Source organism: Triturus cristatus, chromosome 3_2, assembly GCF_964204655.1.
Source record: "Triturus cristatus chromosome 3_2, aTriCri1.1, whole genome shotgun sequence".
NCBI lineage: Eukaryota > Metazoa > Chordata > Amphibia > Caudata > Salamandridae > Triturus > Triturus cristatus.
In genome coordinates, this window is record NC_140584.1 from 652,481,215 (window position 1) to 652,507,871 (window position 26,657).

Genomic DNA, 26,657 nt, shown 5'->3' on the forward strand with positions numbered 1-26,657 from the left:
GCAACCAAAGGCAGGTTTCGTTTTGAGTTGCTTCAGATAAGACCTATCCACCTGCGCTTTGGCCAGGGCGGCATGTGGGTGGTGTAGCTGTCATATAACAAGTGTGCGGTGTTTCAAAAAGTTTGGGAAACACTACGTTAGAGCCTCTTGGCAACAGGGCATATTGACCTTCAGCATTCGCTACATTCAGGATAGGGCTGGTATTTGCACTGCAGGTTCCCGCTGGTTCTCACAGACTTGCCTGCCCCCAGGGTTATCCTTCTATGGGTTAGAACCTGAGACCTGAAGGGGCATCTCCTGCTCCGGTGTCCCAAATATGTCGATAGTCCACGCTGGGGTGGAGGTACCATGAAGGTCCTGACTACTACCGGGTTTCCCCCAGGCGAGGGGATCAATCTAGGTGGGACCACGAAGTCTACAGTGCTTGGGAAGCATCCAGCAGTAGGACGGTTAGCGAGAGATAAGTATCAGCGGGCGGATAACAGACACCAGCTCTCAAGCAACTGCGTGCCCTGGGAGCATGCGTGCTGCGCAAACCCAGAGCTCCAACCATAAGGGGGCCGAGTAGCAAAAAACAAGTAAATAGGTTTAATAGGCGGGCCCCTGGCCTTACAGCTGTGTGAAATCACTATCTTTCAGAGGTAGGCCCAGGTGAGAATGGGGCTTCCCTCAATGTCCAGATGACCATTGCGGTTTGTGGCATCCGCCAGCGGAGCCACTGGTCATGTACTGCAGCTGCAGGAAACTGGGAACCTGGGATACAGACACTTTTACCTCGCTTGGCGGGATGCGGTCAGCCAACATATTGTGCTGCCGTCCCAGGAACTGGGGTATCTGTGGGTCAGACACAAGGGGACATTATGTCACTAGAACATTTGGCACGCCCAGGTGGAACTTCAACGGAGCAGGTAATTTGTCACCGCTGGGGATGCCCTGGGCGGGCGGGAGGTAACCCCCCCTTGGATACCCTCCTAGCTGCGGGCATTCTAGTACGGGTAAAGTAGGACTTAGCCAATCCGGAATGCTTAGGCCATGTCGCAGGCAATGACCCGGCTGGAATCAGACAGATTAGATAAGCCAGTATGCTCGGGGGGTTTTGTCACCACGGAAGGTGCTGAACGGGCACAATTCCCATAAGCAATAAGGGATACATGGTAGGGCATGAGGGTCCCTTGCCCAGGGCCACCCCCTTCAGTCATCAACACTCCTGCGCGGCAGGATGTATCAAACAAAGTGACCGACAAAGGTTAAATAGAATCCCTCTCGCCAGAGTAATCAGAGCAGACAGGCGGGTGGGGGAGTGGTCACCTAGCGAGCGGGCTGCTGTCCCATGTTGGGCACGCAGGTTTCAGGCGCACCTGGTGCTAGGAGAATGGCAGCTAGGGGAGATCAGCACATAGACGGGGCCTTGCGAGCCTGGGGGTCGGCGGCCACCCCGCCCAGAGCTGAAGCGGGAAGAGGTGTGGCGCCGCGGCCAGGGCAACTGGCCCCAGAACCTGGGGATCAAGGTCCGCGTCCCTGCGCCTGCGGCAGATTTGCTTAGCACCAAGTGACTCTGGGCAATAGCTTGCTTAATCTTTCCGGAGGGCCCTAGCGCCTACAGACCCTTACGGGTGATTGTATGCGCTTTACAAATGTGGATTATTCTCAGTTGAACTTTCACGCATGGGGGTGAAGTGCCCTTGGCACAACTCCCCAGGCCGGACAGGCCTCTTGTTTCAGCAGACACTATCTGACCCAGGATAGCGTCAAGGGCTTGGGATGTAGATGGGGCCACCTATAACCATAACCAGCAGGGACGGTTCTCTTTTATCTGAACTGCAGGAAGCTCCAGACAGGAGAGGTGGCAGGTGACACTATAGCTGCTTGGGTGGGGTGCTCTGGCGGCGACGGTGGCCGCCTCCAGAGCTGTGGCGGAGTTACAGGGCGATCTGGAAGCAGGCCGGTACCAAGGGTACCTCTGCGCAGCACCATACGGGGTGCCAGAGCCAAATCCGAGGAGCCTCATGGGAGGGTCCCGGAAGCCGTGTCGGCGCCCCGCTAGTCCTTCGGGCAGTTGAGGGCCTGAACAACCGGAGGTTTGCTATGCTACGCTCCGCCCCGAGAAGGGGCGTGAGTAGAAGTTACCAACGGTTACGTGATCCTGGAAGAGAATCACTTGGACGGCAGCAAAGGCGGGGTTCGCCCCAGTGCTGCCCGGCTCATCAGGCGGACAGGCAGCCCAGTTGGTTGCCTGCCCTTGGATCGCCCATAAGATAACCCACCTATTACATAACGGTGTATGTAATAAACCTGCAGCATTTTGTACCCAATCAAACAGTCTGAGTGTGTGTTATTATTGGGTAATGTATTTTGTTGGAGGGGGGACTGAGGGGTGCCAATGGCGATACTATGCCGCTGACCGCAGCCCCCGCAGGGGGCCACAAGAGCGGTCGGCGCCCTAGTGTCGCCGGGGCACCGGTCACCCCTCCCCGCCCCCTCCTGGGGGGCAGGGACTCCGGCCGGTGTCCCCTTCCTTTCTCTCCTGCCCGGAAGTGACGCGACAGGCGTCACTTCCCGGGCTCCTCTGGGCGTGGGGGGAGGCTATATTGCCCGCCCCCACCATGCCGGCGACCTCTTGGCGCCTCGCACGCCTCATCCCTCCCTACCGCTTACCCGGCGTTGTTAGCAGGTGGGGGTGCGAATTTTCTAATATTTCCTTTTTTCGTTGCAGGCGGAGTTACAGGGCGATCTGGAAGCAGGCCGGTACCAAGGGTACCTCTGCGCGGCACCATAGGGGGTGCCAGAGCAAAATCCGAGGAGCCTCATGGGAGGGTCCCTGAAGCCGTGTCGGCGCCCCGCTAGTCCTTCGGGCGGTTGTGGGCCTGAACAAGCGGGGGTTTGCTATGCTACGCTCCGCCCCGGGAAGGGTAGAAGTTACCAATGGTCACTGTGGAAGCTTGGTTCGACGGTCTCTACCGCCTCGGACCCGGTGAGCGGCGGCCATCATTGAGTTAGCGCTCTAGTCGCGCTATAGTCACTCATGCTACAAAAACACGCCCTGAAGCGACCGCGCAGCGGACGCGCACAGCGGGCGCGCCGACGCCACGCCAAAGGCGCGCCCAAGGCAAGCCCGTCTGCGCCCGTCCCCGCTCGTGCCGGGCTCAGGGCGATAAACCCTGCCTCCGTGCAAGGAAAACACATATTTTATGCCAGGGAGAATCTCTTACGACTTAACCCTGCCAACGACATCTTACCTTGCCCCAGATTCTCCCCCGCTACACCAGCTGACACGCTGCCCCATTTCTGTGGGAACTGTTCTGGTGAACTTCCTTTAATTCTAGATGCACCTATCAAAATTCTTTCTCATGGCTGCTTAAGAACCGAGTCTCCTATGAAGGCATCTCCTCTCAAGTGCCTCCTGGTTAATGCCCGGTCGCTAGTGAAGCACAACCAAGAATGTTCTATCCTGATTGAAGATCAGGGTGTCATGATGGCCTTTATCACCGAAGCCTGGACAGACAATGCGTCTGGACCATATTTGGTTGAAGCCTCGCATCCTGACTTTCTCAGTTATAGTCTGGACCGCCCCCTAAGAAGAGGGGGAGGCCTGGCAGTGATCTACCACAAAAGCCTTAGCCCCACTTTCGAGGACGCGTCCAACAGCTCCTGTGAAGCACTTTCTATTAATGTGCGGTTTGGCCCCCATGATTCTCTTAAAGTAATGCTCATTTAGCGTCCTCCAGACGCCAAAGTAGCCTTTATCGACTCGATAGGCCTTTTGCTGGAAGAAGGCCTCTGTGCTAAATCCTTCACCGCCTTAGGCGACTTCAGTTTTCACTTAAATGATCCATCGGACCCTGAAACGACCCGACTGGTGGACACATTGAGGGCCGTTGATCTTCACCAACTAGTATCTGGTCCCACACACAGGGCCGGCCATACCCTGGATGGGATCTTTACTAACTCACCCTGTCTGTCTATCATGGCCACCCTGTCTTTACCTTGGACTGATCACTTGGCTATTCTCTTTGAGATTGCCCAGTCAACCCCTCCTCAAGTCCATCGAATTCCTAGGGACAGGTTAGCCATCCGGGCCTGGAAAAATATCAATCCATCTAACCTTAATGAAATATTGACTAACTCAGTCCCGGACCTAACGTCCAGTACAGAGGATGCCTCTGCAGCCTACACTGACTGGATCAAATCAGCTTGCTGCCTTCTCGCACCGGTCAAATGGTGCATCCCCAAACGTAGAACCCCATCTGCCCCTTAGTTCTCGCAGAGCCTTCAAAAGCTCAAATCAGACTGTAAACGCTTGGAGCGATTATGGAGGAACGGCTATAACCCCATCAACAAAGACAGGTACAGATCCCGCCTCCTTGACTATAAAAACTCACTGCTCACTGAGAAAAAGGCTTTTTTTTCCCCAAAAATTATTGAAGCCAAATCCTCTGCAAAACAACTTTTTAAAACTGTTACTGCCCTTCTTGCCCCCCCCCCCCCAACCCACCCCGGACAGCAGCCTTGAGCTCTGCAATGATCTTGCACAATTTTTTCTGTCTAAATTTGACGCCATTTTTTCTTCTTTCAACATGCCTTTAGGACCCCCCACTGATACCAGCACCGACTTGAAATCGTCTAACAACCTCCCCACCTTTGATAATTTTGCGCTTCTGTCTAATCAGGTGGTGTTCAATCTGTTGCTGGGTTGTAACTCTGGCTCCCTGAATGACCCTTGCCCTGTCTCTATAATCAAAATGGCCCCAGATACCATAGCCAACACTCTCCCTCCACTTCTCAATCAGATCCTGGCGTCTGGGCAATACCCCTTGTCATGGAAAACTGCCTCGATCCTACCTCTCCTAAAAAAAACCAATCTTGATCCAAAAGACCCCAACAGCTACAGACCTATCTCCCGCCTTCCCCTACCGGCCAAAATACTGGAGAAGGCGATGAACTCGCAACTCAGTCTTTTCTTGGACACCAACACCCTGTTGGACCACTCCCAATACGGGTTCCGGGCCGGGCACAGCACTGAATCGGCCCTGCTGAAAGCCACGGAAGAGATTAGGGAAGCCGTCGACCAGGAAGGGTCAGCTATCTTGATCTTAATGGACCTGTCGGCGGCTTTCGACACGGTTCACCATGCTGTCTGATCGACTCTCCGAGGTCGGCATTCAGGGCACTGCCCTTACCCTCCTTAAGTCCTTCCTGTCCAACAGAACCCAAAACGTGGACATGGGCACCTTCTCCTCCAAATCATTTGTTCTTCCCTGTGGAGTGCCTCAGGGGTCCTCGTTGAGCCCGACGCTCTTTAATGTCTATGTTAAACCTCTTGGACCCCTTATACGATCTTACAGCCTTAGATTAACCTCTGATGCCGATGACACCCAGATCGTGATCTCTCTTAACAAAGGGACGGAAGTAATCAATGCCTCTACCTGTCAAGACTGTATGTCCGCCATTACCAGCTGGATGGCTGCCAACTGTTTAAAGCTTAACGCTGGTAAAACAGAGGTCATCCAGTTCTGGAACAGTCCCAGCCTCTGGTCCCCAGCCTGGTGGCCCAGTGATCTGGCCCCCTCTCGCCCTGAAAGTAAAAGACCTGGGGGTGATTGTAGATAATAAACTCTCCTTTGAGAAGCAGGTTAACAAAGTCACATCTACGTGCTTTTTAACCATTAGGACGTTGAAGAAAATAAAGCCCTACTTAACCACTGACAGTTTCAGGTCTGTTGTATCTGCCCTAGCTCTGTCCCATCTGGACTACTGCAACAACCTTTTTCTTACTGTCCATAATAAGTATCTTAACAGACTCCAGATGGCGCAGAATGCGGCAGCCAGGTTGCTAACAAATACCCCTAAATTTGTGTCCGTCAGCAAAGGACTACGAGATTTGCATTGGCTACCCATGAAACACCGGGTCCTTTTTAAGTCCCTTTGTATAGCTCATAAATCACTTCACGGAACAGGTCCTCTGGACCTGAGAAATCGCATCCAGTGGTACATTCCCGGGAGAACTCTTCGCTCCAGCGATGCCAAACTGGCGTTAGTAACCAGGGCCAAAAAGTCAAATTGGGGCGGGAGGAGCTTTGTACGCAAGGCTGCCCGCGCCTGGAACGAACTCCCTTTATGTCTTAGGTCCACCTCCGATCTCCTCTCTTTTAGAAGAGGTCTAAAGACCTGGCTGTTTTCAGTCTAGGCTTCCTCTCCGCCTCTGGTTCAGTTTGTTCATTGCCTCTCCAGACTTTCTGCTACAGCGCCAGGACACCTTCGGGTATTAGAGCGCTCTATAAGTTGGCATAACATAACATAACATAACGTGATCCTGGAAGAGAATCACTTGGACGGCAGCAAAGGCGGGGTTCGCCCCAGTGCTGCCCGGCTCATCAGGCGGGCCAGTTGGTTGCCTGCCCTTGGATCGCCCGTAAGATAACCCACCTATTACATAACGGTGTATGTAATAAACCTGCAGCATTTTGTACCCAATCAAACAGTCTGAGTGTGTGTTATTATTGGGTAATGTATTTTGTTGGAGGGGGGACTGAGGGGTGCCAATGGCGATACTAAGTGCAGGGCAGACTCCTTTCCCGACTCTGCTGGTGAAGTACGGGTCCGACGCGACTTGGACCGCTTGCATCTTGACTTACTGCAAGAGGCAGACGGCAAACGACGGCCACGGGAATGGCCCCTAGAGCACCTCCCTGACGGTCCCTGGAGTGTAAAGGCGACTGAGGCCTTCGCAATGCTGTGACATTCGTGCCACCAACAGCTTCATCCACCGCTCCTTAACGCCTTAGGCTGAAGCAGTTGACAGGAGTCACACAACGCCGAATCATGGTGCTCACCCAGGCACCACATACAGATGGGGTGAGGGTCCATGCCAATATCTGTCGACCACAGATACCGCAAGCCTTAAAACCCGAGGGCATGAAAAAGACACACTGTTTCCCTTAACAAAAAAACTTCAAAATCGGCCAAAAATAGCCAGAGGTACCGCTTCTCCGGATTTGCATGGAAGCGTGGAAAAGAAGAAGCTGATGTCAGTGCATCAGAGGACGTCTTATATGGACTCTGGTGATGTCACTGACATGGTTGATGTCGATACGGAGTCGCGCGACACCACCTACTGGGGTGCTGCTGCTGAAATATTTCTGGATCCAGTCTGGCGCCTGGGGAGAATTCAAAAGCTAAGGAATCTGCGGCTAGAGCGCTCTATCAGATGGAAATGTTTACTTAGATTTAAAGGATAAGGCCAAAGATCCATAAGCCTTCAACGTCACTGGGAGATGAAGTCAACAAAGAGGTGAGCTGTCAATAAATAAACTTTAAATTACAGCTGAACTAAATTAAACCATGTCTGGCTAAGATGCTGTTTGTAAAATTATGATTTGTCATCCTGCTTTAGACCTGTCTAACAGCAAAATGAAAATGTTCTCGGTTCAACAAGCTGTGCCATTTGTGAGGACTGAATGACTTCGAAGTTCCTCTGTTTTGACAACGATATGATCAGCATAGCGGAACAAGGCTATTACATGCCCTTCAAAACCTGGAGCCAGCAGTGTCGACCTGACCATATTGTATCGCAAACAATTACACCGGAATCCTCCGGCCTTTGCTCTAAGGGGCAGATGTACAAGCCCCTTTTGCTCCGCCGTTGCGTCACTTCTGTGACGCAGCGGTGGCGTAAAGCTAGCGCCATGCTGCGGGGAATTTACAACGTGACGCATCTAGGGAGTTGCGTCACGTTGTAAAGCCCAGCGCCACATGAAACCTGCGTCAGGTTTCATGTGGGCGTTCCGGCGCAGGGTGGGCGTTCCGGCGCAGAAATGCCTCGGAAAAGTACCTTAGTGAAATCTACATTTTTCCAACCCTCCTGCGTCAAAAACTTGCGCCTGCTTGAAGCAGGCGTAAGGTGTGACGCACCATGTGGAAGATAGGCATGCGCCAGGAAACGTAAATCTGCCCCCCTGTATTTAATGTAGTCTCGCAGACATCGTGATGCAAATGTAAAATTAATTGCCTAGAAAACAGAATACACTTACTTAACTTTTTATATTCCCATAAAATTGCTTTCATTTTTCTGTTTTCATGCTCAATAAACAGATGTAAGGTTCCAGCCCATCACAAATATGACTGTTTAGAAGTGTATGTTATGTACGTCTGAAGCAGTTTTAAGTGTCTTTGGCCCAAAATAAACTAATTTGTATTTATTTAAGTGATTGACTTCAGCAGGCACATAGGGTAGAAGAAACGTTCAAAAATACATTGAAAAATAAAACAACCTAAAAAATAATAAGTATTGTGAATCAGGAATTATTCAAACCTACTTCCAGGAATGAACACAGTACTCTGGGCCTCATTTGCAGTTTGGTGGATGAGATACTCCGTCACAAATGTGTCCGCTGTATAACAAGTGCCAATGTATATCTAATGCTGTTGTTATAATGTGGAGCGGATATCAGTCACGTTTGTGAAGGAGTTTCCATCCCCCAAACTCTGAATCAGGATCTATGTGGCATAAAGTCCTTCACACCGCTCTTACCAACTTCGAGGGTCTTTTATTATGTTTATTTATTCCCAATAAAACTGAAGTTTCGTCATCATTCATGATGTCTCCAAATGTATCCTGCTTGAGCATTTATCCTGCAAGCACACCTCTTCCTGATCAATGCATCTGCAAACTCACCCCTTCCGGGTGGCTGATTCAACAGCTTAAGTTCTTTCTGATCATTCATTTTGCAGCTTCAACTTTTTCTGATTACTGAAGTTGCATCTGTTCATGATGGCTGATTCTGCAACCATTGTTGTCTGTTTGTCCCTAATCTGTGCACCAGGATATATTAAAAGGATTGTTGACCACTTAGCTGCAGCACTGTATCTGTTAATACTTTCACATGACTGGGCACAGCAAACATACTAAGCACCTTTACACAAGCTTTGGCAAACTAGGTATGGCTTGATTACACAATCCTTCACAGTTTATGGACTAGCATTTATTTCATGTAATTTAACTAGCAAGGTTTCACACCAGTAATTTAGGGCAAATAGTCATGCACCATATTGCTTAACACAAACCTGATCATGAACGGCACAACTATATGCTAAGCATGTTAAAGATACAACCATAAGTTATCTGTGTTTGCATATGAGCGTTAATAACGCACGCTTCAGGTGATCTTTGAAGAGTAATTGGCTGCGCTATAGATTCACCAACTCTCCAATAACCAAGAGTGACACCATTTCAGAAACAATCTTATCAGGATCGTGCTTTCTCAAATGCCTGCTAGAAACGCTCTGAGGGACACATTTATCAAAGTTTTGCTTCGCCCGTGTGCCACGCAAGGCCGACGCAAAACCTAGATGAGAGTTACCAAGCTACGCAAGGCGGCCTTGCGTGGCCCTGCGAGGCTTGGTAAATCTAGACTAACGCAAGGCAGCGCATGTCGCTGCCTTGCAATACTCTGCCCCAGGGAGGCGTTCCATGTGTGGAGCGGGGGTGTTCCCTTGCATTCACCCATGGATTTCTGCACATTCCCAGATTTACCATGAGTGATAAACCTGTGGATGCGTCAAAATGCTACGCCTTCCTACGGGAGACGTAACAAGGAAAAATATCATTATTTCTCCTCGTTTTTTCCTTTTTCTACATGTGCTGAATTCTCCAGAACACGTTTAAAGAGGAAAAAGCCTCAAAGGATTGTTTTTGTGCAGGAAGGCGTCTCTTCCTGCACAAAAACAATCCCTCCTCCAATGCAGGACTCTTGCAACATGGTGCAAGGGTGCATGCGTTGGCACTAGGAAGCCAAACGTGCACCAGTGAAACGAGAGAGCAGGAATGTGCCATATCTTGATAGATATGGCGCATTCCTGCCCTCTCCGTTTCAGGCAGCGCAGCAAGGTGTCTTGCTACGTTGCGTGAAAAAATGATAAATAGTTTCCAAGCATCTATGCAAGTACTTGTGAATATACCCCAAAAGGATGCACAGCCAAATTCCTCTCGATAATAGCAAATCTGCCATACATACATCTATGTGAATAGCTCTCAATAGCCCTTTTCATCAAACCAATTAACTGTGCACGCAAAACTGTAATAGACTTATGGTTGCCTTTAAACATGATATGTACAGTTATTTTTGCAGCAACTACAATTAAAAAAAATAAAAAACACAAAAAGGTGAAACATGGCAAATAAAATAACTGACATGAACTGATACCGCCTAAATAACTGATTCTCACAATTGTCATGCCTTTCCCGGGAACAGATTGAAAATATGCCTAACTTTGTTTTATGAGTAACATACTCCAGTTGTCTTATAAACAATTGACAGGAGTCAACACAGAGCAACACCTCATGATAAGTGGACACAACGACATGCTAATTTACAATGGGAACCACAAATACAAAAACACTTGACTGATACAGACATAAATGAGTTAATGCTTCTCCAGTTATAATGATGTGCTGTCAATGGTTGCCTAGCCTGCTGCTTAGAACATAGCACATTGGACCATAGCTAGGCTACGGTGTTTCTTCCCTCCCTTTTTAGAACAAAGCAGAATTCTACGGAAGAGTCTATGCTTCTGAAGGAGTTCAGAAAAAAACTTCGGAGTTGGTTTAATAAAAAAGTAAACGTTCTTCTCTATGAAAGTTCTGATCTAATATGTGACTTTTTTTTGTGAAAACAACAATTGGTTTCTTCTTTTCATATTTTCAGAAATATTGTTCAAAATTGGGAAAATTGAGATTGCTCAAAACATCACTATCCTTGTCATAATGGTTATACTCAAAGTGAGCAGCTAAGAAGTCTGACACGCATTTGTGATAGTATGTGCACCAGATTTTGTTTGGCGTTGGAAAGTGGGTTTGTGTTTTCTCCTACATGTCATATGTGGAGAGAAACAAAAGGTTCTTGGCTCAGCTTTGGCTGTTAGGCTTCAGAGCTAATGACGAGTGGTTAGAGGAAGGGGTGCGATGGATAGACAGATGACGCAGACACGGAAAGAATCCATAAACACCCGCCCACCGCCCACTGACCAGCACAAAACACTAACAGACAGGTAGCATTGACACTGTACCTAGTAAGGAAGCCCTCAGCAGCCAGGCCCTGGGAGTCCTCGAGGACATTAGGTTCACTGCAGGAAGGGGCAGGGAGATGAAGCATTTAGGGGAAAAAATGGAACACAAAAGGCATGCAACTGTTTTTGCTTTCAAGGAAAAATATAAATACCAACAAAATAAAATTAAAAAAGAAGGGCTGCATAAATATTTAGGTTTGCATTCACATAACATAAGAGGGTGCGCAAGGGAGACCAACTTTCCAAGAGACAATGTATAGATAAAGAATTGGGCTGTTGCTTTTTGGTTAAAAAAAAACCGGTGATATTTCTTGCAGAGTTATTGCTTCCTCTTTGTTTGTGTGTGTGAGATTGATAATCATCCACCCATAAGTATTCTTGCTTGTTTTCATGGTTTTACTATAAATTGCAGGGTTTCCACCGTGTACAGTTGAACAGTTCCTCAAGTGCGCTGGTAGATAGTTCTCAGGTTGGGGCACTTGAAAACTGATGCTCCTTGCAATATTTGAAAGTGAGGGAGTTTCGGAAGGGTGGCAGGTTGAAGGGGATGCTGGGTAAATGTTCAGCTTTACAGAGGTGGAAGTGAGAACTGTGCTGGCTAAATTTGTGAGAGTAGGGAATCATTTACTGAAGTTCACTGAGGAGTCGCTAGGAGTAAAGGTAGTTCTCTTAGCACCGTGGCAATTAATTCTCACATACCTTATACCAGCAATGGGTATGGGTACAGGGTGCTGAAGTTTCTGAAGGAGGCTCAATGGTTTATAATATTAGTTCCATAATCGAGTGCTTGTTATCAGTCCCTGATAGCCATACTCCCTTGATGGTGGCTAGGAGAGATGGTATTCTAGTGTTCAAAATTAATCCTTTACAATATTTCGACAAACTATTGTGTCAAAAATATTGGGAGACATAAATATTATTATGTCAAAAATATTGTGGGACAGAATATAGAAGTTAAAAATATTGCTAAGTCTTTCATATAGTTTAAAAAAAAAATTAGTTGTACATAACACCATACTTAGTAAATCTAACCCCTCCAATGACAAGCACTTTTCCTATTTTGGTTATGTTGGAGTAACAACAGTACACCAGACCCCTCAAAAGTCCAACACATTCCCTACTTTTGCTTATGTTGGTATGGAACAGTAAATCTTATTTCTGTAAAGTCCAAAACGTTACCTGCTGCTGCTTATGTTGGAACTGGGATAGTGAATCTGACCCCTCCCAAGTATAACACTTTCCCTACTGCTGCTCAAGTTCGAGTGGGTGTTATAAATTCTACCTCTCTAGGGGCCTCATGTAGGTGGGCTTGCATTTACCACTTCATAAATACCGAATCATACCGAATCGGTATTTATGAAGTGGTAAATGCTATGTAGGTAATGAGTCGGTAATTATTACCGATTCGCTAAAATTCGGTAATTACCGAATCGGTATTTACTGATTCGGTAATGAGGCATATCTTCCCATTGATGGGAAGGTATGCCTCATTACCGAATCGGTAAATACCGATTCGGTAATGGGGGGAACACATGCAAGCGTGGCAGGGTGTCACATTGACACCCTGTTGCACCCCTGAATCGGCCATGTGTGCACATGTGGCACACATACATGCCCTAAGGGCATGTATGTCTGCCACATTGCACACTTGTAGGCGCTATGAAATGCATTTCCACATCCATTCATTATTTACCACCAACTATTAGTTGGTGGTAAATACCGACTCATAACAACACCCACACACTCCCCCTACATCTCATTTCTGTATTCGGAATTTACCGAATCGGTAAAATTAGCGATTCGGTAATTATTACCGATTCGGTAAATTCCGAATACAGAAATTGTCCCCCTACATACCAAAAGCCTAAATACCGGTCGGTAACGGTATAATTACCGAAAATCGGCCGTTACCGACCGGTATTTGGCTACCTACATGAGGCCCTAAGTCACATTTTTAATTAGATTTTTTCAAAAGTTGTTTTTAATGCGAAATATTGTTAGTATTTTATATAATTTTTATACATTCTTTTTTACTTTTTTATTTTTTAATATCTAGTGTTTGTTATTATCATTCATTTTCATTTCAATTTTATTATTTATGTTTAAATAATGTTTTGTAAATATTACATTTATTATTTGTTTACATTATTTTATAGTATATATATTTCATTTCATGTTTGCAAGTTATACTTTGTTAATATCTTTTTTAAATTATAAGTATATTTTTAACATGTAATTTTATTTTTAAAGTGGATATGTGTTCCAAATTTACTGTAGAATTGTTCAAAACAAAGTATATAAGATCAATATTTAGGTATTTTATATTTTTTGACAATATTGTTGTTGCCAATAATTAGTCAGAAACCCCCTGTACACCCACGTGTCAGTCCAAATTAATAACCTCCTTATATACCACCTTTTTTCAGAAGTGCAATTTCACCATGGCTAACAACATGTGCTCAAAAATAGCTGTAAGCCACAATAGGTAATACTTTGTTTACCTTCTAGGGCTGAGCTTTCAGTGAGTCCAGGCAAAAGATAAATGTGAACTGTTCATACTAGTATGATACCTGTCCTTCTTTTGAAGAGGAATTCTCAAAACCCCTCCTCCACTTGAAGAATATCTCATCAATATAGAAGTGAGAGTTTTTCACAGGTATTGCTAAACAACACATCTCTAATGTTCTTACTTATTCATCCTTTTACTTTGATCGATCTTTGTTAAGAGCCAACTAGAGCTTGCAACCATTCAGGAAAAGATGGAACGCTATAAGCGCTTTTCAGAAGAATATTGCTTGAGGAACTAGTGACTTACCTTTAGTATTGCCCTATCTGGTAGAGACTCTATCTAGCTGCAGTTGTGTTTCCTTAGAATTATCCCCGGGTGTCATGCTGGATCTGGAATCTTTTTTAGTGAGCATACCCCTGCATGCCAATTGGTGGCGTTGTTCAGCTCTGTGTGGCGTGATTGGTATCGTCCTTGCCGGAAGTGACGTACACAGTGCCTTTATAGGTGCTGCCCCAGCGTGCCAATGTTAGTTTCTTTTCGTGACTTTCCGCACCAGGAGCGAGGAGCCACAGAGAACACTGAGGCCTGGTGTGGAAAACTATGGGCCTGAAAGGGTAACAGCCCTGTTCCTTGAAATCCATTCGCAGAGTTGTGAGGATGAGGGGCCGGTAAGGAATCTGCAGCTAGATAGAGTCTCTACCGGATAAGGTTTTACCGAAGACAAGACACTTGTTCATCTGGTAGAGACTTCTAGCCACCGGTTCCTTACCTTAGAATAGATACCCAAGCAATACCTTCCCAAAAGGTGGGTCTGCAAACTTGTTTCAGACTAGAAAGTCCTGCAGGACCGAACGGGCAAACTGCTCAACCCGAAGGACCTTACAGTCCAGGCAGTAGTGCTTGCTGAACATGTGCAGTGAGGCCCATGTTGGTGCCTGGCAGATGTCCAGGACTGGAGCTCTGCATGTTAACGCAGTGGTCGCAGCCTTTCCTCTGGTGAAATGAGCATGCAAACCCTCTGGGTGGTTGCTTCTTGGCAAATGCGAAGCTGATCTTAAGGCAGAGTACAATCCATTGGTTCCCTCCCCTTTCCGGTGCCAAAAGTGAAAAACCTGGGAGTACAGTTTCATGAAAAAATGTCTTTTGTGGGACATGCCAATGCCATTACCTCATCATGTTTTTTCATCTTTGAATCATTCAGGAAGTTTTTTCCTTTTATCCCTATGGACCTACGCAAAGCAGTGATCACAACACTGATCTTCTCTAAAATAGATTACTGCAACGGCTCTTCCTGACTGCCCATAAGAAAGCACTGGACAAACTACAAATGATCCAAAATGTGGCCGCTAGATTGCTTCTGGGAATTCCAAAGCATCAGTCGGTGTCCAAGTCCCTCCCACCAACTCCAATGGCTCCCGGTCTAAAAGAGGATTATGTTCAAGGCCTTGTGCATAGCCTTCAAGGCCCTCCATTCAGAGGGTCCAGCCTCCATTAAGCAACTCTTCCGTCTGTACACCCCTGCCAGAACCTTAAGATCGGCCTCCCAGGCTAACCTGGTTGTTCCCAAGTTTAAAAGAGCTACCTGGGGAGGCAAGAGCTTTGCAGTGGCCACTGCCAAACTCTGGAACACGATGCCACCAACACTCAAAACTTCAGGAAATCTATTCACGCTTCAGAAAGCTCTTAAAACTTGGTTATTCAACCACTAGTTTATCCTGCTCTTCCACCCTTCCTGTGTTTCACTAGGCTGGTGTTATTTTTCACTCGGACCCACCCTGTTCTTTGACAGTCAGCGCCTAGACACCCACGGGTAGTAGTGCGCTTTAGAAATCATTTTTTCATTTCATTACATTGGGAGATGGTTCGTTTCTGCACAGCATTCCATTTTCTGGCTCCGACATATCCCATGAAGAGTTGATTGTCCACCCAGAGCGTTTTGTGTGGTCAAGGTAGAATTACAACCCTCTCTGAGTCCAGCCTACGTGGAATGGATTAACTACCTTCAGCAAGAAGGATGCTCAGGTCTGAAGGACGAGTTTTTCTGGGAAGAAAGAGATGTTTGAAGGCTGAGATAACAGTGCCTGCAGTTCACTGACCCTCCGGGCACATGCAATTGTCACAAGAAATGGAGAATTGATGCTTAGAAGCCTAAGAGGGCAGGTTCAAAGGGGGCACACATTAAAAAGATAAGAACCAAGTTAAGGTCCCTAGTATCTTCTGAGCATACGGTGGGAAACACTGCCGTTGTAACAAGAGGACTACAACTGTATATCATACCATACAATGTATACTTAAACTGTAAAATAATGTCATGGAAATCCCACAATTAAAATTGAACATATATATATATAAAAAAAAAAAGATTCCTAGTATATGGTACTGAGGTACCCAGGGCATTGGTACACTAGGTGTCTCCCATGGGCTGCAGCATGTATTATACCACCAATGCAAACTGTGTCTGCAGAGCTGCCATTGCAGCCTGTGTGAAATGGTGCTTGCACCTTTCACTGTAGATATAAGGTTTAACCTATAAGTCAACCCTAAGGTAGGCCCTTCAGACCAAGGGCAGAGTGCATGCATGGTTCTGAGAGTGTGGGTACCATTGCCCAAGCAGGGGCACTCCTACAAACCCCAGATTCCATTTTCTGGGCTTTTTAAGTGCAGGACAGCCAGCCACTATGTGGTATTTAGTGGACACTGGTAAGTCGAGATGGCCAGCTACATAATGGCTGCACAAAACCTGCACATGTTTGGTATCACACAAGTTAGAATCATGCAACTACACCGATTCCAGTGTTAGTTGCATGATGCCATATACTGGGGGGATCCTTATAGGGCCCCCCCCAAAACCTACCTGTGTAGCCTTACTGGGTCTGCCTGCCAGCCCGCACTGCTGCTGACCTTAGACAGTGCTCTGCCCCCTGCTGATGAGCTTAACTCGGGCAGGGGAAGCTGAACAACGGATTTCCTGAAAAGGAGAGGTGTGACCACCTCTCCTTTAGAATTAGGTAGGGTGGGGGCACTTCTGAACACCACCAGATTGCCTTGAAGGGCACATTTGGTGCCCTCCTTGCATAAACCATTTTATTTGCAATTAAGGATCCCTTAGCTCCCGATCTGATGCCAAATCAAGTAAAGGACAGAGGAGTGTCCATCCCCCTGTCCAGCCCCTCACTAGGGAGGTGCCCAGAGATCCTCCATGTGGTCACTTGATTCTGTCATGTTCTAATTTGGCCCCTGAGAGAGAGACTCTGACTGTCTAGGACAACTGAGTGGTGTCCCTGACCCACTCTAATAGGTGGGTCACCACAGAAGAGATTCTTCCCCTTTTTAGGGTTTCTTAAGGGCTCCCCTAATGGTGGATCCTTAGATTCGTCCCAACAATGACTTCAAGATACGACTGCCTGTTGTCTGAAGACTGTCCAAAGATTCTTCTGCTAGTGGACACTGGAACTCTGCTGTTCTTTGAGCCAGGACCAAAGACAAGACTGCTCCAGAGGGAAGATTCCTGATGCATCTTTGCCCCTGTGCTTCTTCAAGTTCTGCAACTCCATGGTTGTGCATCCTCCAGTCACCAAGTACTGAGCCTGGATCGAAGCAAGAAGGAATGTCCCTTGATTTGCAGGAGTTATTTTCCTGCATCCGCAAGCACCTCTACGTCGACAACCGGTTTGCAGATCCTGTTTTTCCATGGACATCGCCTGGCTCTGCAACACAGGTGGTGGTTTGTTGGTTCTTCAGGAGGCCTGACCAGGCTTCCTTGCAACTGGGGTGACTGTAATCCTTCTCCAAACAATGTGAACCGCCTCCTTGTGCACGGCATCTGTTTCCCGTTGCCAAGGCTTGTTGTCTCTCTCCACAAAAGATCTTCAAGCTCCAAGAAGCCCCAGCCTCCAGCAGTGCACAGCCCCAAGCACGATGTCCTCCCTGCATCCTCTGCATCGTGGGCCTTCATCCCCTCTGTGCTGTTGAGACTTCCCTGGGGCTCCCTGTGCCTGCTGCCAGAGGGTCCTCGAGGGGATTCAATCGATTCCTGCTGGCTTTCCTGTGTGCTGTGGGCCAGCCCTGACCTTCCCTTGCTGGGTTAGTCCTACAGATCTTGCTGGTCTGCAAAACAGCATCTTCTTCCGTGAACTGTTGTTTGTGTTTGCCAAGCATTGTTGGTGGTCCTGCCAGCCACTGACCTTCCTGCACTCGTTGACTGGCATGTGACAGTTTGCAGATGGCGCCTGTGCTCCTTCATTGTGGCTTGGTCTTCAGAGTTGCAGCTTCCACCTCACTGTGCTACAGCAAGAACCTCCAACAAGGGCTGGTATTGTGCTCCTGTGCCTCCTAGTCACCTCCATGTAGTTTTGACTCTATCTCCTCTGCTTTTAGGATTTTCTCATTTGGATTCCACGTTTGGGTTGCACCGGCTTTGTTCCACGAGACTCTGTAGCTGCTGATCTTCCACAAACCTCCACTGGCGTCTACGGCGGTTTCGACACCACTTCATTCCTTTGCACCTGGGCTTCCTGGTGTAGGTATCCTGGTTCCTGGGGTATCCATGGGTGGGGCGGATCTAAAACTTTCCTTGATACAAGTGGTTCCTTTGGGGTCCTTTGGGAAGGGTCCTAGAACTGTAGAAATCCAACTGTGACTTATTCTGTGCTGCCCTACGGATGTTTGACCCGGTGTAACCACTCTGCACCTGGGAGCCTTGGGGTCCCTGGCTACTCAACTTGGATGGTTCCATGTTTCCCCTGGGGTCCTCCATCCTTGGGTGTTGGTCCAGTTTTGGTAATTACCTCACATTCCCCTATTTTAGTATATGGTTCGACCCCCCGGTCGGGCCCTATGTGTTTTTCTATGCTACTTACCTATTACTTGTGTGTAGTTGATATCTCCTGGTGGGAGATATACCAAATTAGTGTCTAGTGTGTGCTAATAAATACAAAGTATTTTTATAATCACCAGGTGTGATTCTTTCTTGTGTGAAAAGTTTACTGCCTGACTATAATGCTAAATGCATTTGCTTTACACCCTGAATATGCCTTAGTTGCTCTCCAAAGTTACCTCTTGAGAGCTCTGGTTTCAAGGGACCTAAACACTCTCACTAAGGGGTTGCCTGGGCTCAGTGCACTCTGCCTCACCATAGGTGAGTACTATATACTGAGCCAGCCTCCTACAGGATGGCTGACTTGGCAGCCACATGAAGACGGAGATGGCAGATAAATAATACTTCAATGTGCCCAATGCACAGTCCTGCTGGGACAGGGTTAGAATAAACAAAAGAACTTGGGATAGTGGGGAAGATAAAGAGTCAGCCTGTTTGCCAGTACACGTGCCACAAACTTGCTCCAACTGCCGGCATATGCCATCTTGGTGGAGGGATGCCAAGCTGCCAGATAACATTACACATTTTGGGTGGAAGATCGAAAGCTGTCAACTGTTGCCACTCAATCTCCATGCATGAAGGCTCAGAAGTTACAGGCTTTGGGTGGAGAACCCTCCCCTGATACTGCAACAGTAGGTTCTCCCAAAGGGACAGCCTGATCAGAGGACCGATAACCATGCTCAACAGCTCAGGCTACCACACTCTACAAGCCCAGTCCGGAGCGACAAGGATTACTTGGAGCCGGTCATACCTGATCTTCTTGAGAACTCTGGGTAGTAGTGGTATGGGTGGAGAGGTGTAGAGGAGGCCAGACCCCCACTCGAGATGCAAAGCGTCTCCAAGGGCGAGGCGCCTTGGAAAATCCAATGCGCAGAACTTATGACATTGCACATTCTTGGCGCAGGCAAACAGATCTAACCAAGGCTCTCCCCATTGTTGAAACACATCTTTTGCCACCCTTGGAAGGAGATGCCACTCATGATCTGCGAGGCATCAACAGGTAAGTTTGTGCACCCTGGCATTCAGGGAACCTGCCAGGTGGTGAACCACGAGGGAAAAGCAATCCTGTTCCAGCCAGGTTCAGAGACGCAGGGCCTTTTGACAGAATGTCTAAGACCCCACTCTGCCCTGTTTGTTGCAGTACCACATGGTGGTGACTTTGTCCGTGAACACTTGAACTAGCCTTTCCTTGATGGAGGGTGTAGGAAAGTGCCCTTTTTGGCAATGTTACCCCCACTTTTTGCCTGGGATCTGGTGCAATTTTGACTGAAAGTGTGCCGGGTTCCTGTTAACTAGGTCCCCAGTATCAGTGTTCTTTCCCTAAACTCGTTAGGATACCGTTAGGATCCCTGTAAGTCCCTAGTAAGTGGCACCAGTGGTACTTTGGGCATTGGACCTAAATAGGGTTCCTAAGGGCTGCAGCACAAATTGTGCAACCCTAAGAAACCCCTCACCAAACTCATGCAAACTGCCATTGCAGCCTGCGTGTCTTGGTGCAGAGAAAACCAGAGAGTCGACATGGCACACATCTCTGTGTACCATGCCCACCAGCACTACATGTAGGTTAGGTAAGACACTCCTCCTGCAGGTCTTACAGTCCTAAGGCAGGGTGCACTATACCCATGTGTGGGATTATCTGCAAGAGTGGATGTGTCCTGGAAACCCACCTCTCGATACAGTGCACCACAATCGGGTACACTGTGCAGAGAGGTCATGGAGAACCTTATTGGTTTACAGTGGCAAAAGTAGATTAAACTGATGCTCTATTTTGTGGTAGTGTGGGCGAGCAGTTAGGTTCAATAGAGGGTAGTGCTAAGCATTTTTCTTAATTACAGAGGCAATAATTTATACACACACTCAGTGAATGAACTTGAGACCAAATTAGAAAAAAAGTGCTACTTTTTATATAAATATTTAGACCAAGAACTTCGGGTACAAGGTAAATACTTTTCACAACACGAGAAAATCACAGTGAATGCAATATCCACAGTTGTGAGCAATTACGCACAATACATTTCCTATTGAATGTTAAAAAGCCATAGGAAAAAGAAATGCAGTACTGTTATTGCTGTGGTTACTATTTTGGAAATCGGAAGGTTTAGGACAAAGGTCCAAAGTTCCAAGGTCAAATTCTCAGGAGCTTCTTGGATTTCTCGGGAAACAAGGAACAAAGGGACTTTGTAGCTGGCGCAATGGAGGGCGCAATGGAGGAAGAGGCACACCTCTAAAAGCAAAGCAGAGGGGGACTTGCAGGCAAGTCCGAAGTTTCCCAAGGGAAAGTAAAGGTTGCAAGGGCTCTGGGGCTGCTGGAGCACAGCTGATTTGATGATACCCCGGCCGGGTGGGCTAGGTGCAATGACGAATTGCAGCTGGGCAAAGGCGCACTGAGCTGGACCTCGCATTCAGGAGCTGGCAACTTGAAGCGACGATTCTGGAGCTGCTGGGCCACTGCTCAGGTGGGTCACTGGAGTCCTGATGTCCCTCGTCTGGTCTGGCTCGCTGTGAAGTTGAAAGCTACCTGGAGCCTACTTTGTAGGGTTTTGCAGCAGGGGTCCGGTACCCCAGGTATTTGTGTCTGTCAACTTCGGTGGGTCCTGGGGCCTCAAGACTTGGTGCAAAGGCTTAGCTGACCCTCCAGATCAGGTGTACCTTTCGCTGGTACTCAGCGACGTCTGTCGGGCTGGGGAACTGGATGACTTTGGACCGGACTTTGCTGTTTTTGGTGCCTGCAGCTACAGGGAGATAATACCTCTATCTCGAGGGAGTTATTTGGCAATTTGTAAAGTGCTGATGAGCCTCTGGGGCTTGTGGAGGTGGCACTGCGATGAGATGAGCTAAAAGATGGCAATTGTAGAGTTCTGTGGTGGCAGGCACACATTTGCGTCCAAAGTCCACCACGAGGTCCGCAGTTCCCAGTCCAACAGTGTTTCTGCGCTCGTCTTCTTCTTGTGTCCGTGGAATCTACTGTTCAGGTCTGGGGATGCCAATTAAATACTAAATTTAGGGGTGTTTATGAGGGAGTGACATGTAGTGGACAATGGGGTGCCTACACCCTCTATTTTGCCCACCTCCTATAGGAGGGGGACATAGCCCTAGCCCTGATTGGAGAAGTCCCACCATTTTCAAGATGGTGAGCACTGAAAAATGTGCTTCAGCTCACCTCCAGCACGTGAGGCAGAGGGGGGGGGCACAACTCTTATTCTTTCTAAATGTTACCACCTGTTTTCCTCACAAAAGGGTTGAGGACAGGAGGAGGGGCCTACGCTTTCTGTAAGGAGGGGCTGGGTCCGCGTTGGAAAGGCCTTTGAAGTTTCCTCACCAAGGGGAAGGTGTGCACACCTCCACCCTGGACAGACATTGTTTTCGACCTCTGAGTGTGCAGGCACTCACTCCATGAGGTCAGAACTCTGTCTGGTGGTGACAGGCTGGCTTATACCAGTCGATAACCACACTAAGGGTTGCTAGTTTTTTGGGGACCCCTCTAAGGGATCCTCTGTGAGCAATTATTAATAAATCTGACGCTAGAATCAGTGCAGGTTTATTAAGATGAGATGTTTGGTACCAGATATCCCATAATACAGTGAAGCCATCATGGAGTTGGGGAACTTGTAATGATGAGTGTCTTGCCCAGGTACTCTTTATGGCTTACCTGTTCACTTATAATATCCCAAAATCAACAAGGATATTGCAGGGACATATCTGCTCATGCAGATATGTCCTTGTTAGAAATGGGGATCTCTAGTTGGCAATAGTTTGCACCTTTGTCCAAGTAGGGACACTTCTTCCTAGTCATGGGAAGGGGGGTACACTTCTAAAATCACTTTGCTCACCCACTTGGTAGTTTGGCAAGAGCCGACAGGCTCATCTCAGAGGCAGTGTGTAAAGCATTTGTGCATGTATACAGTAATACAGTGAAAACATTACAAATGGACACACCAGTTTAGAAAAATAAGCAATTCTTTATCTAAACCAAAGAAGACCTAAAATGACAAAAATACATGATAGAGTTCTAAAAACAATGCAGTTTGCAAGAAAAACCTTAACTTTTTAGAAATATCCACAAAACACAGTTCTTCTGAGAAGGTAGCTCCATCCGGGACTACCGCGATGCTGAAAACAACAGTCTAACAGTTCCAGCCGACCACGTTGGAACAGGCCAGCTAAACATTGACAGACTTGTGAACAGTACCTTTCTCGTTGCGGCCGACATGTTGGTGCGAGTCAATCGGGGCAACCGTCACGGTTGCGTTGCAAAAATGGAAGCGGTGCAGGGTGCGGTGCCCTACGACGCGGTGCAGGCAGTGGCTTAGTGATGATCGTACAGACAGCATCGGTGAGACCAAGGGTTACAGTGTGAGGTGTGGCGGTACTGAATGCGCTGCTGGCAGGTTGCGATGTTCGGATCGTGCAGCGACGGTGTCGGTGACGTCCAGGCAGGGTGAGGCATGGCGGCGCGGAATACGGCGCCCACAGGACACGGTGTAAGCAACTGCTCGGTGACGATCGTCCAGACGGAGTTGTTGAGACCAAGGATGCAGTGCGGCGGGATCTTCTGCAGTGCCTTCACAACACGGAAACCTGGGACGGACTGGATGACAGAGTTGGCTGCTCCTTCCTTCTGCAGCGACTGAAACCAGCGGTTCCAAAGATGGTTTCCAGAAGGATGGTGAGATCTTTGCTGTTCTTGAGACCTCTTGAACAGGGGGCAAGCTCCCCTTCAAGCCCTTGGAGACATTTTGCAAGCAGGATACACACACACAGTTCCTCTCCATGGCGGAAACAGCTACTGCAGACCAACCCCAGACAGCACACATTAAAGGGGCAGTATGTCGCCTTTAGCTTTTCCCAGCTCTTCTCCTTGACAGACGTCCCTCTTGAATTACAGAAGTAGTCTAAAGTTCAGGGGTCTGGCCCCCACTATTTATAGTACAAAATCCTTTGTTCTCTGTAGGCAGAGTGTCTGTGCTCATCAAATACCAGTTCTGTCCTCTCTGGTGCAGGTTCCCGGCAGGAGGTGGAGACAGCATTGTGTAAGGCAGACCAGGCCTATTCAGTTTCAAGGAAATCTCCTCCACCTACTCTAAATGCAGCCCAGGTCTATTCAGCCCAGCCCTGACTCATTCAGGAAAGGCAGGACACACATCACCCCCTCCCCCAGTGGCTGTCTGAGAGAATGCACATCCCCAGCCCCTGTGAAACCCCGAAACCGGTCCTAGGATGCTTGTTTCCGGTCCAGGGAGGACCTGGCTTAGCAGTTCGGGCTGGACTGTTCCCATGAGGCACAGGGTCAAGACTGATTTGCATATGGCCAGGTCTACACTGGGGTGGCATGGTGGGCAAAAGAATAATGGATTTAACCCAGATTGCTTGACTGGGGGTGAATGTTTTGATTTGTTGTACATTCCGTCCATCAATTGTGTGTCTTTTGCTTCCTCGCCCTAAGTGCACCGGGTATGCTCAGACGTGGGTACCGGGCTCACTGTGCCTCCGGATTCAAGCTATCCCGGCTGAAGAGGGGTGAAACCCCGAAACCGGTCCTAGGATGCTTATTTCCGGTCCAGGGAGGACCTGACTTAGCAGTTTGGGCTGGACTGTTCCCATGAGGCACAGGGTCAATACTGATTTACATATGGCCAGGTCTAAACTGGAGGGGCATGGTGAGCAAAAGAATGATGCATTTAACCCAGATCGCATGACTGGAGGTGAATGTTTTGATTTGTTCTGCAGTCCGTCCATCAATTGTGTGTCTTTTGGCCAACCCCAGACAGCACACATTAAAGGGGCAGTATGTCGCCTTTAGCTTTTCCCAGCTCTTCTCCTTGACAGACGTCCCTCTTGAATTACAGAAGTAGTCTAAAGTTCAGGGGCCTGGGCCCCCCTATTTATAGTACAAAATAATTGGTTCCCTCGAGGCAGAGAGTGTCTGTGCTCATCAAAAACCAGTTCTGTCCTCTCTGGTGCAGCTTCCCGGCAGGAGGTGGAGACAGCATTGTGTAAGGCAGACCAGGCCTATTCAGTTGCAAGGAAATCTCCACCACCGACTCTAAATGCAGCCCAGGTCTATTCAACCCAGCCCTCGATCATTCAGGAAAGGCAGGACACACATCACCCTCCTCCCCCAGTGGCTGACTGAGAGAATGCACATCCCCAGCCCCTGTCACCCCAGAGCCAGCAGAGGCACACAGAATGGCCCAAGCAAGTCAATACCCACTTTCTAAAAGTGGTATTTTCAAACACACAATATAAAAATCATCTTTACTAAAAGATGCGTTTTTATATTCAGAGTTCAGGCATCCTAAATTTCATTTTTCCATCTTGTCCCGATGGGAAGTTATATTTATAAGATGTTATAAATAAACTTCCATTCTATCTTATGGAACAGATAGCTTTTCAATAGTGAAAAACGAAATTGGCAGTATTTCACTATCAGGGCATGCCACATACCTCAGTACATGTCATACCTTTCTCATACACTGCACCCTACTCATGGGGCTACCTTGGGTCTACCTTAGGGGTGTCTTACATGTACGAAATGGAAGGTTAAGGCCTGGCAAGTTGGTGCACTTGCCAGGTCGATATGGCAGTACCAAACTGCGCACAAACTGCAATGGCAGGTTTGAGAACCTTTTTCAAGGCTACTTGTGTGGATGGCACAATCAGTGCTGCAAGCCCAATAGCAGTATTTGATTTACAGGCCCTGGGCACACACAATGCACTGTACTAGGGTCCTAGTTGTAAATCAAATAAGCCAAACATGGAAACACCAATCCATAAATACAATTTATAGGGAGAGAATATGCGCTTTAGCACTGATCAGCAATGGTAAGGTGCCCAGAGTCATAAACCAACAAAACAGGGTCCAAACAGGAGGCCAAAAAGCAAAATGTTTGGGGATAAACCCGCTGGAAAAGCCACGTCAAACAGTCCTCAAATGAGATATAGTGTACTCTGCCTTAGAGCTATATGGCCTGCAAGAGGGGTGTCTTACCTATATCCCATTCAGTGTCTCTTAGCATGGCACACAGAAATGTGTGCCATGTCGACTCTTCGGTTTTGTCTGAACCAAGGCATGAAGTCTGAAATGGCAGTGTGTATGGCCTTGGTGAGGGGACCCTAGGGCAGCACAATTCATGCTGCTACCCTTGGGGCCCCTCTTCAGTGCCAATTCCCTAGGAATCAGGGGTGCCATTTACCAGGGCCTTAGAAGGAGCACTGTAGTTGTGCCAATTGGGAAGCAAAAGGTACAGTTTAGGGAAAGGCCTTCAGCACAGGGACCTGGTTGGCAGGGACCCTGTGCAGTTCCAGTCAAAATTACAACAATTTCCAGGGAGAAAGTGGGGGCTAACCATGTTCTAAAGAGGCATTTTCCTACACCCGGTGATATCTGAGTTCACCTTTAGTTATTGCCAGTGTACAGGGAAGCCATAACTCATAGATGGGCTGGACACTCGTCACTACGAGTTCTCCAGCTACAAGATGGTTTCACTGTACCCCAAGGTGTTTGGTACCAAACACCTCGTCTTAATAAACCCACACTGAAGCCAGTGCTGGATTTATTAATAAATGCACACAGAGGGCATCTTAGATGTGACCCCTCAAAACCTACTGACTACTACTGTGCTGACTGACTGGTCTCGACCAAGCAGCCACCATAGACAGATTTCTGACCTCCTGAGGTGAGAGCCTTCGCTCTCGGAGGACTGGATCAAAGCCTGCTCTGGGCAGAGGTGTTCACACCTCCTCCAAGCAGAATGGAAATTCCAGGGAAGGAAGCTTAAAAGGACTTCACCCTTTGTTATGTGAACCTGTGCCTCTCCAGATAGTGGGGTTGCCACCCCCCTGTCCTGACCCCTCTTTTTGGCAAGACAGGTGAGAAACTTAGTTAGATTAGGAGGTGTGCCCACATTCAGCCAGAACGACCCTTAGGGCGGGCCAGCTGATTTGGAACCCACTTTTCAGATTCCTCCATGTTGTTTTGGAAGGACTTAGCCATCTAGAGTCAGGGTTATGCACACTTCCCATAGGAAGTGGTGGTCATATAGTGGGTGTAGACACACTAAAGGTAGGTAACTCATTGGCTAATACCTGTCACTCCCCATAGCGCCCCTAAATTGAGTATTTTGGTGGCATCCCTGAACCCAAGGACTCAGATTTAATGGAGCAACAGAAGAAGGATGAAGAAGAGTCACTCCCTGGTGAGAACTACAGTAG

At 47.9% G+C, this 26,657-nt stretch overlaps 1 protein-coding gene across 1 annotated transcript in view; it reads right to left on the minus strand.

Moving 5' to 3' along the window:
- UNC80 (unc-80 subunit of NALCN channel complex) overlaps positions 1-26,657 on the minus strand; it is a 3,271,126-nt gene that overhangs the window by 279,299 nt on the left and 2,965,170 nt on the right. The window contains exon 60 of the mRNA XM_085648598.1: positions 11,062-11,118. Within this exon, the coding sequence (XP_085504724.1) occupies positions 11,062-11,118 (57 nt within the window). The remainder of the gene's footprint in view (positions 1-11,061; positions 11,119-26,657) is intronic.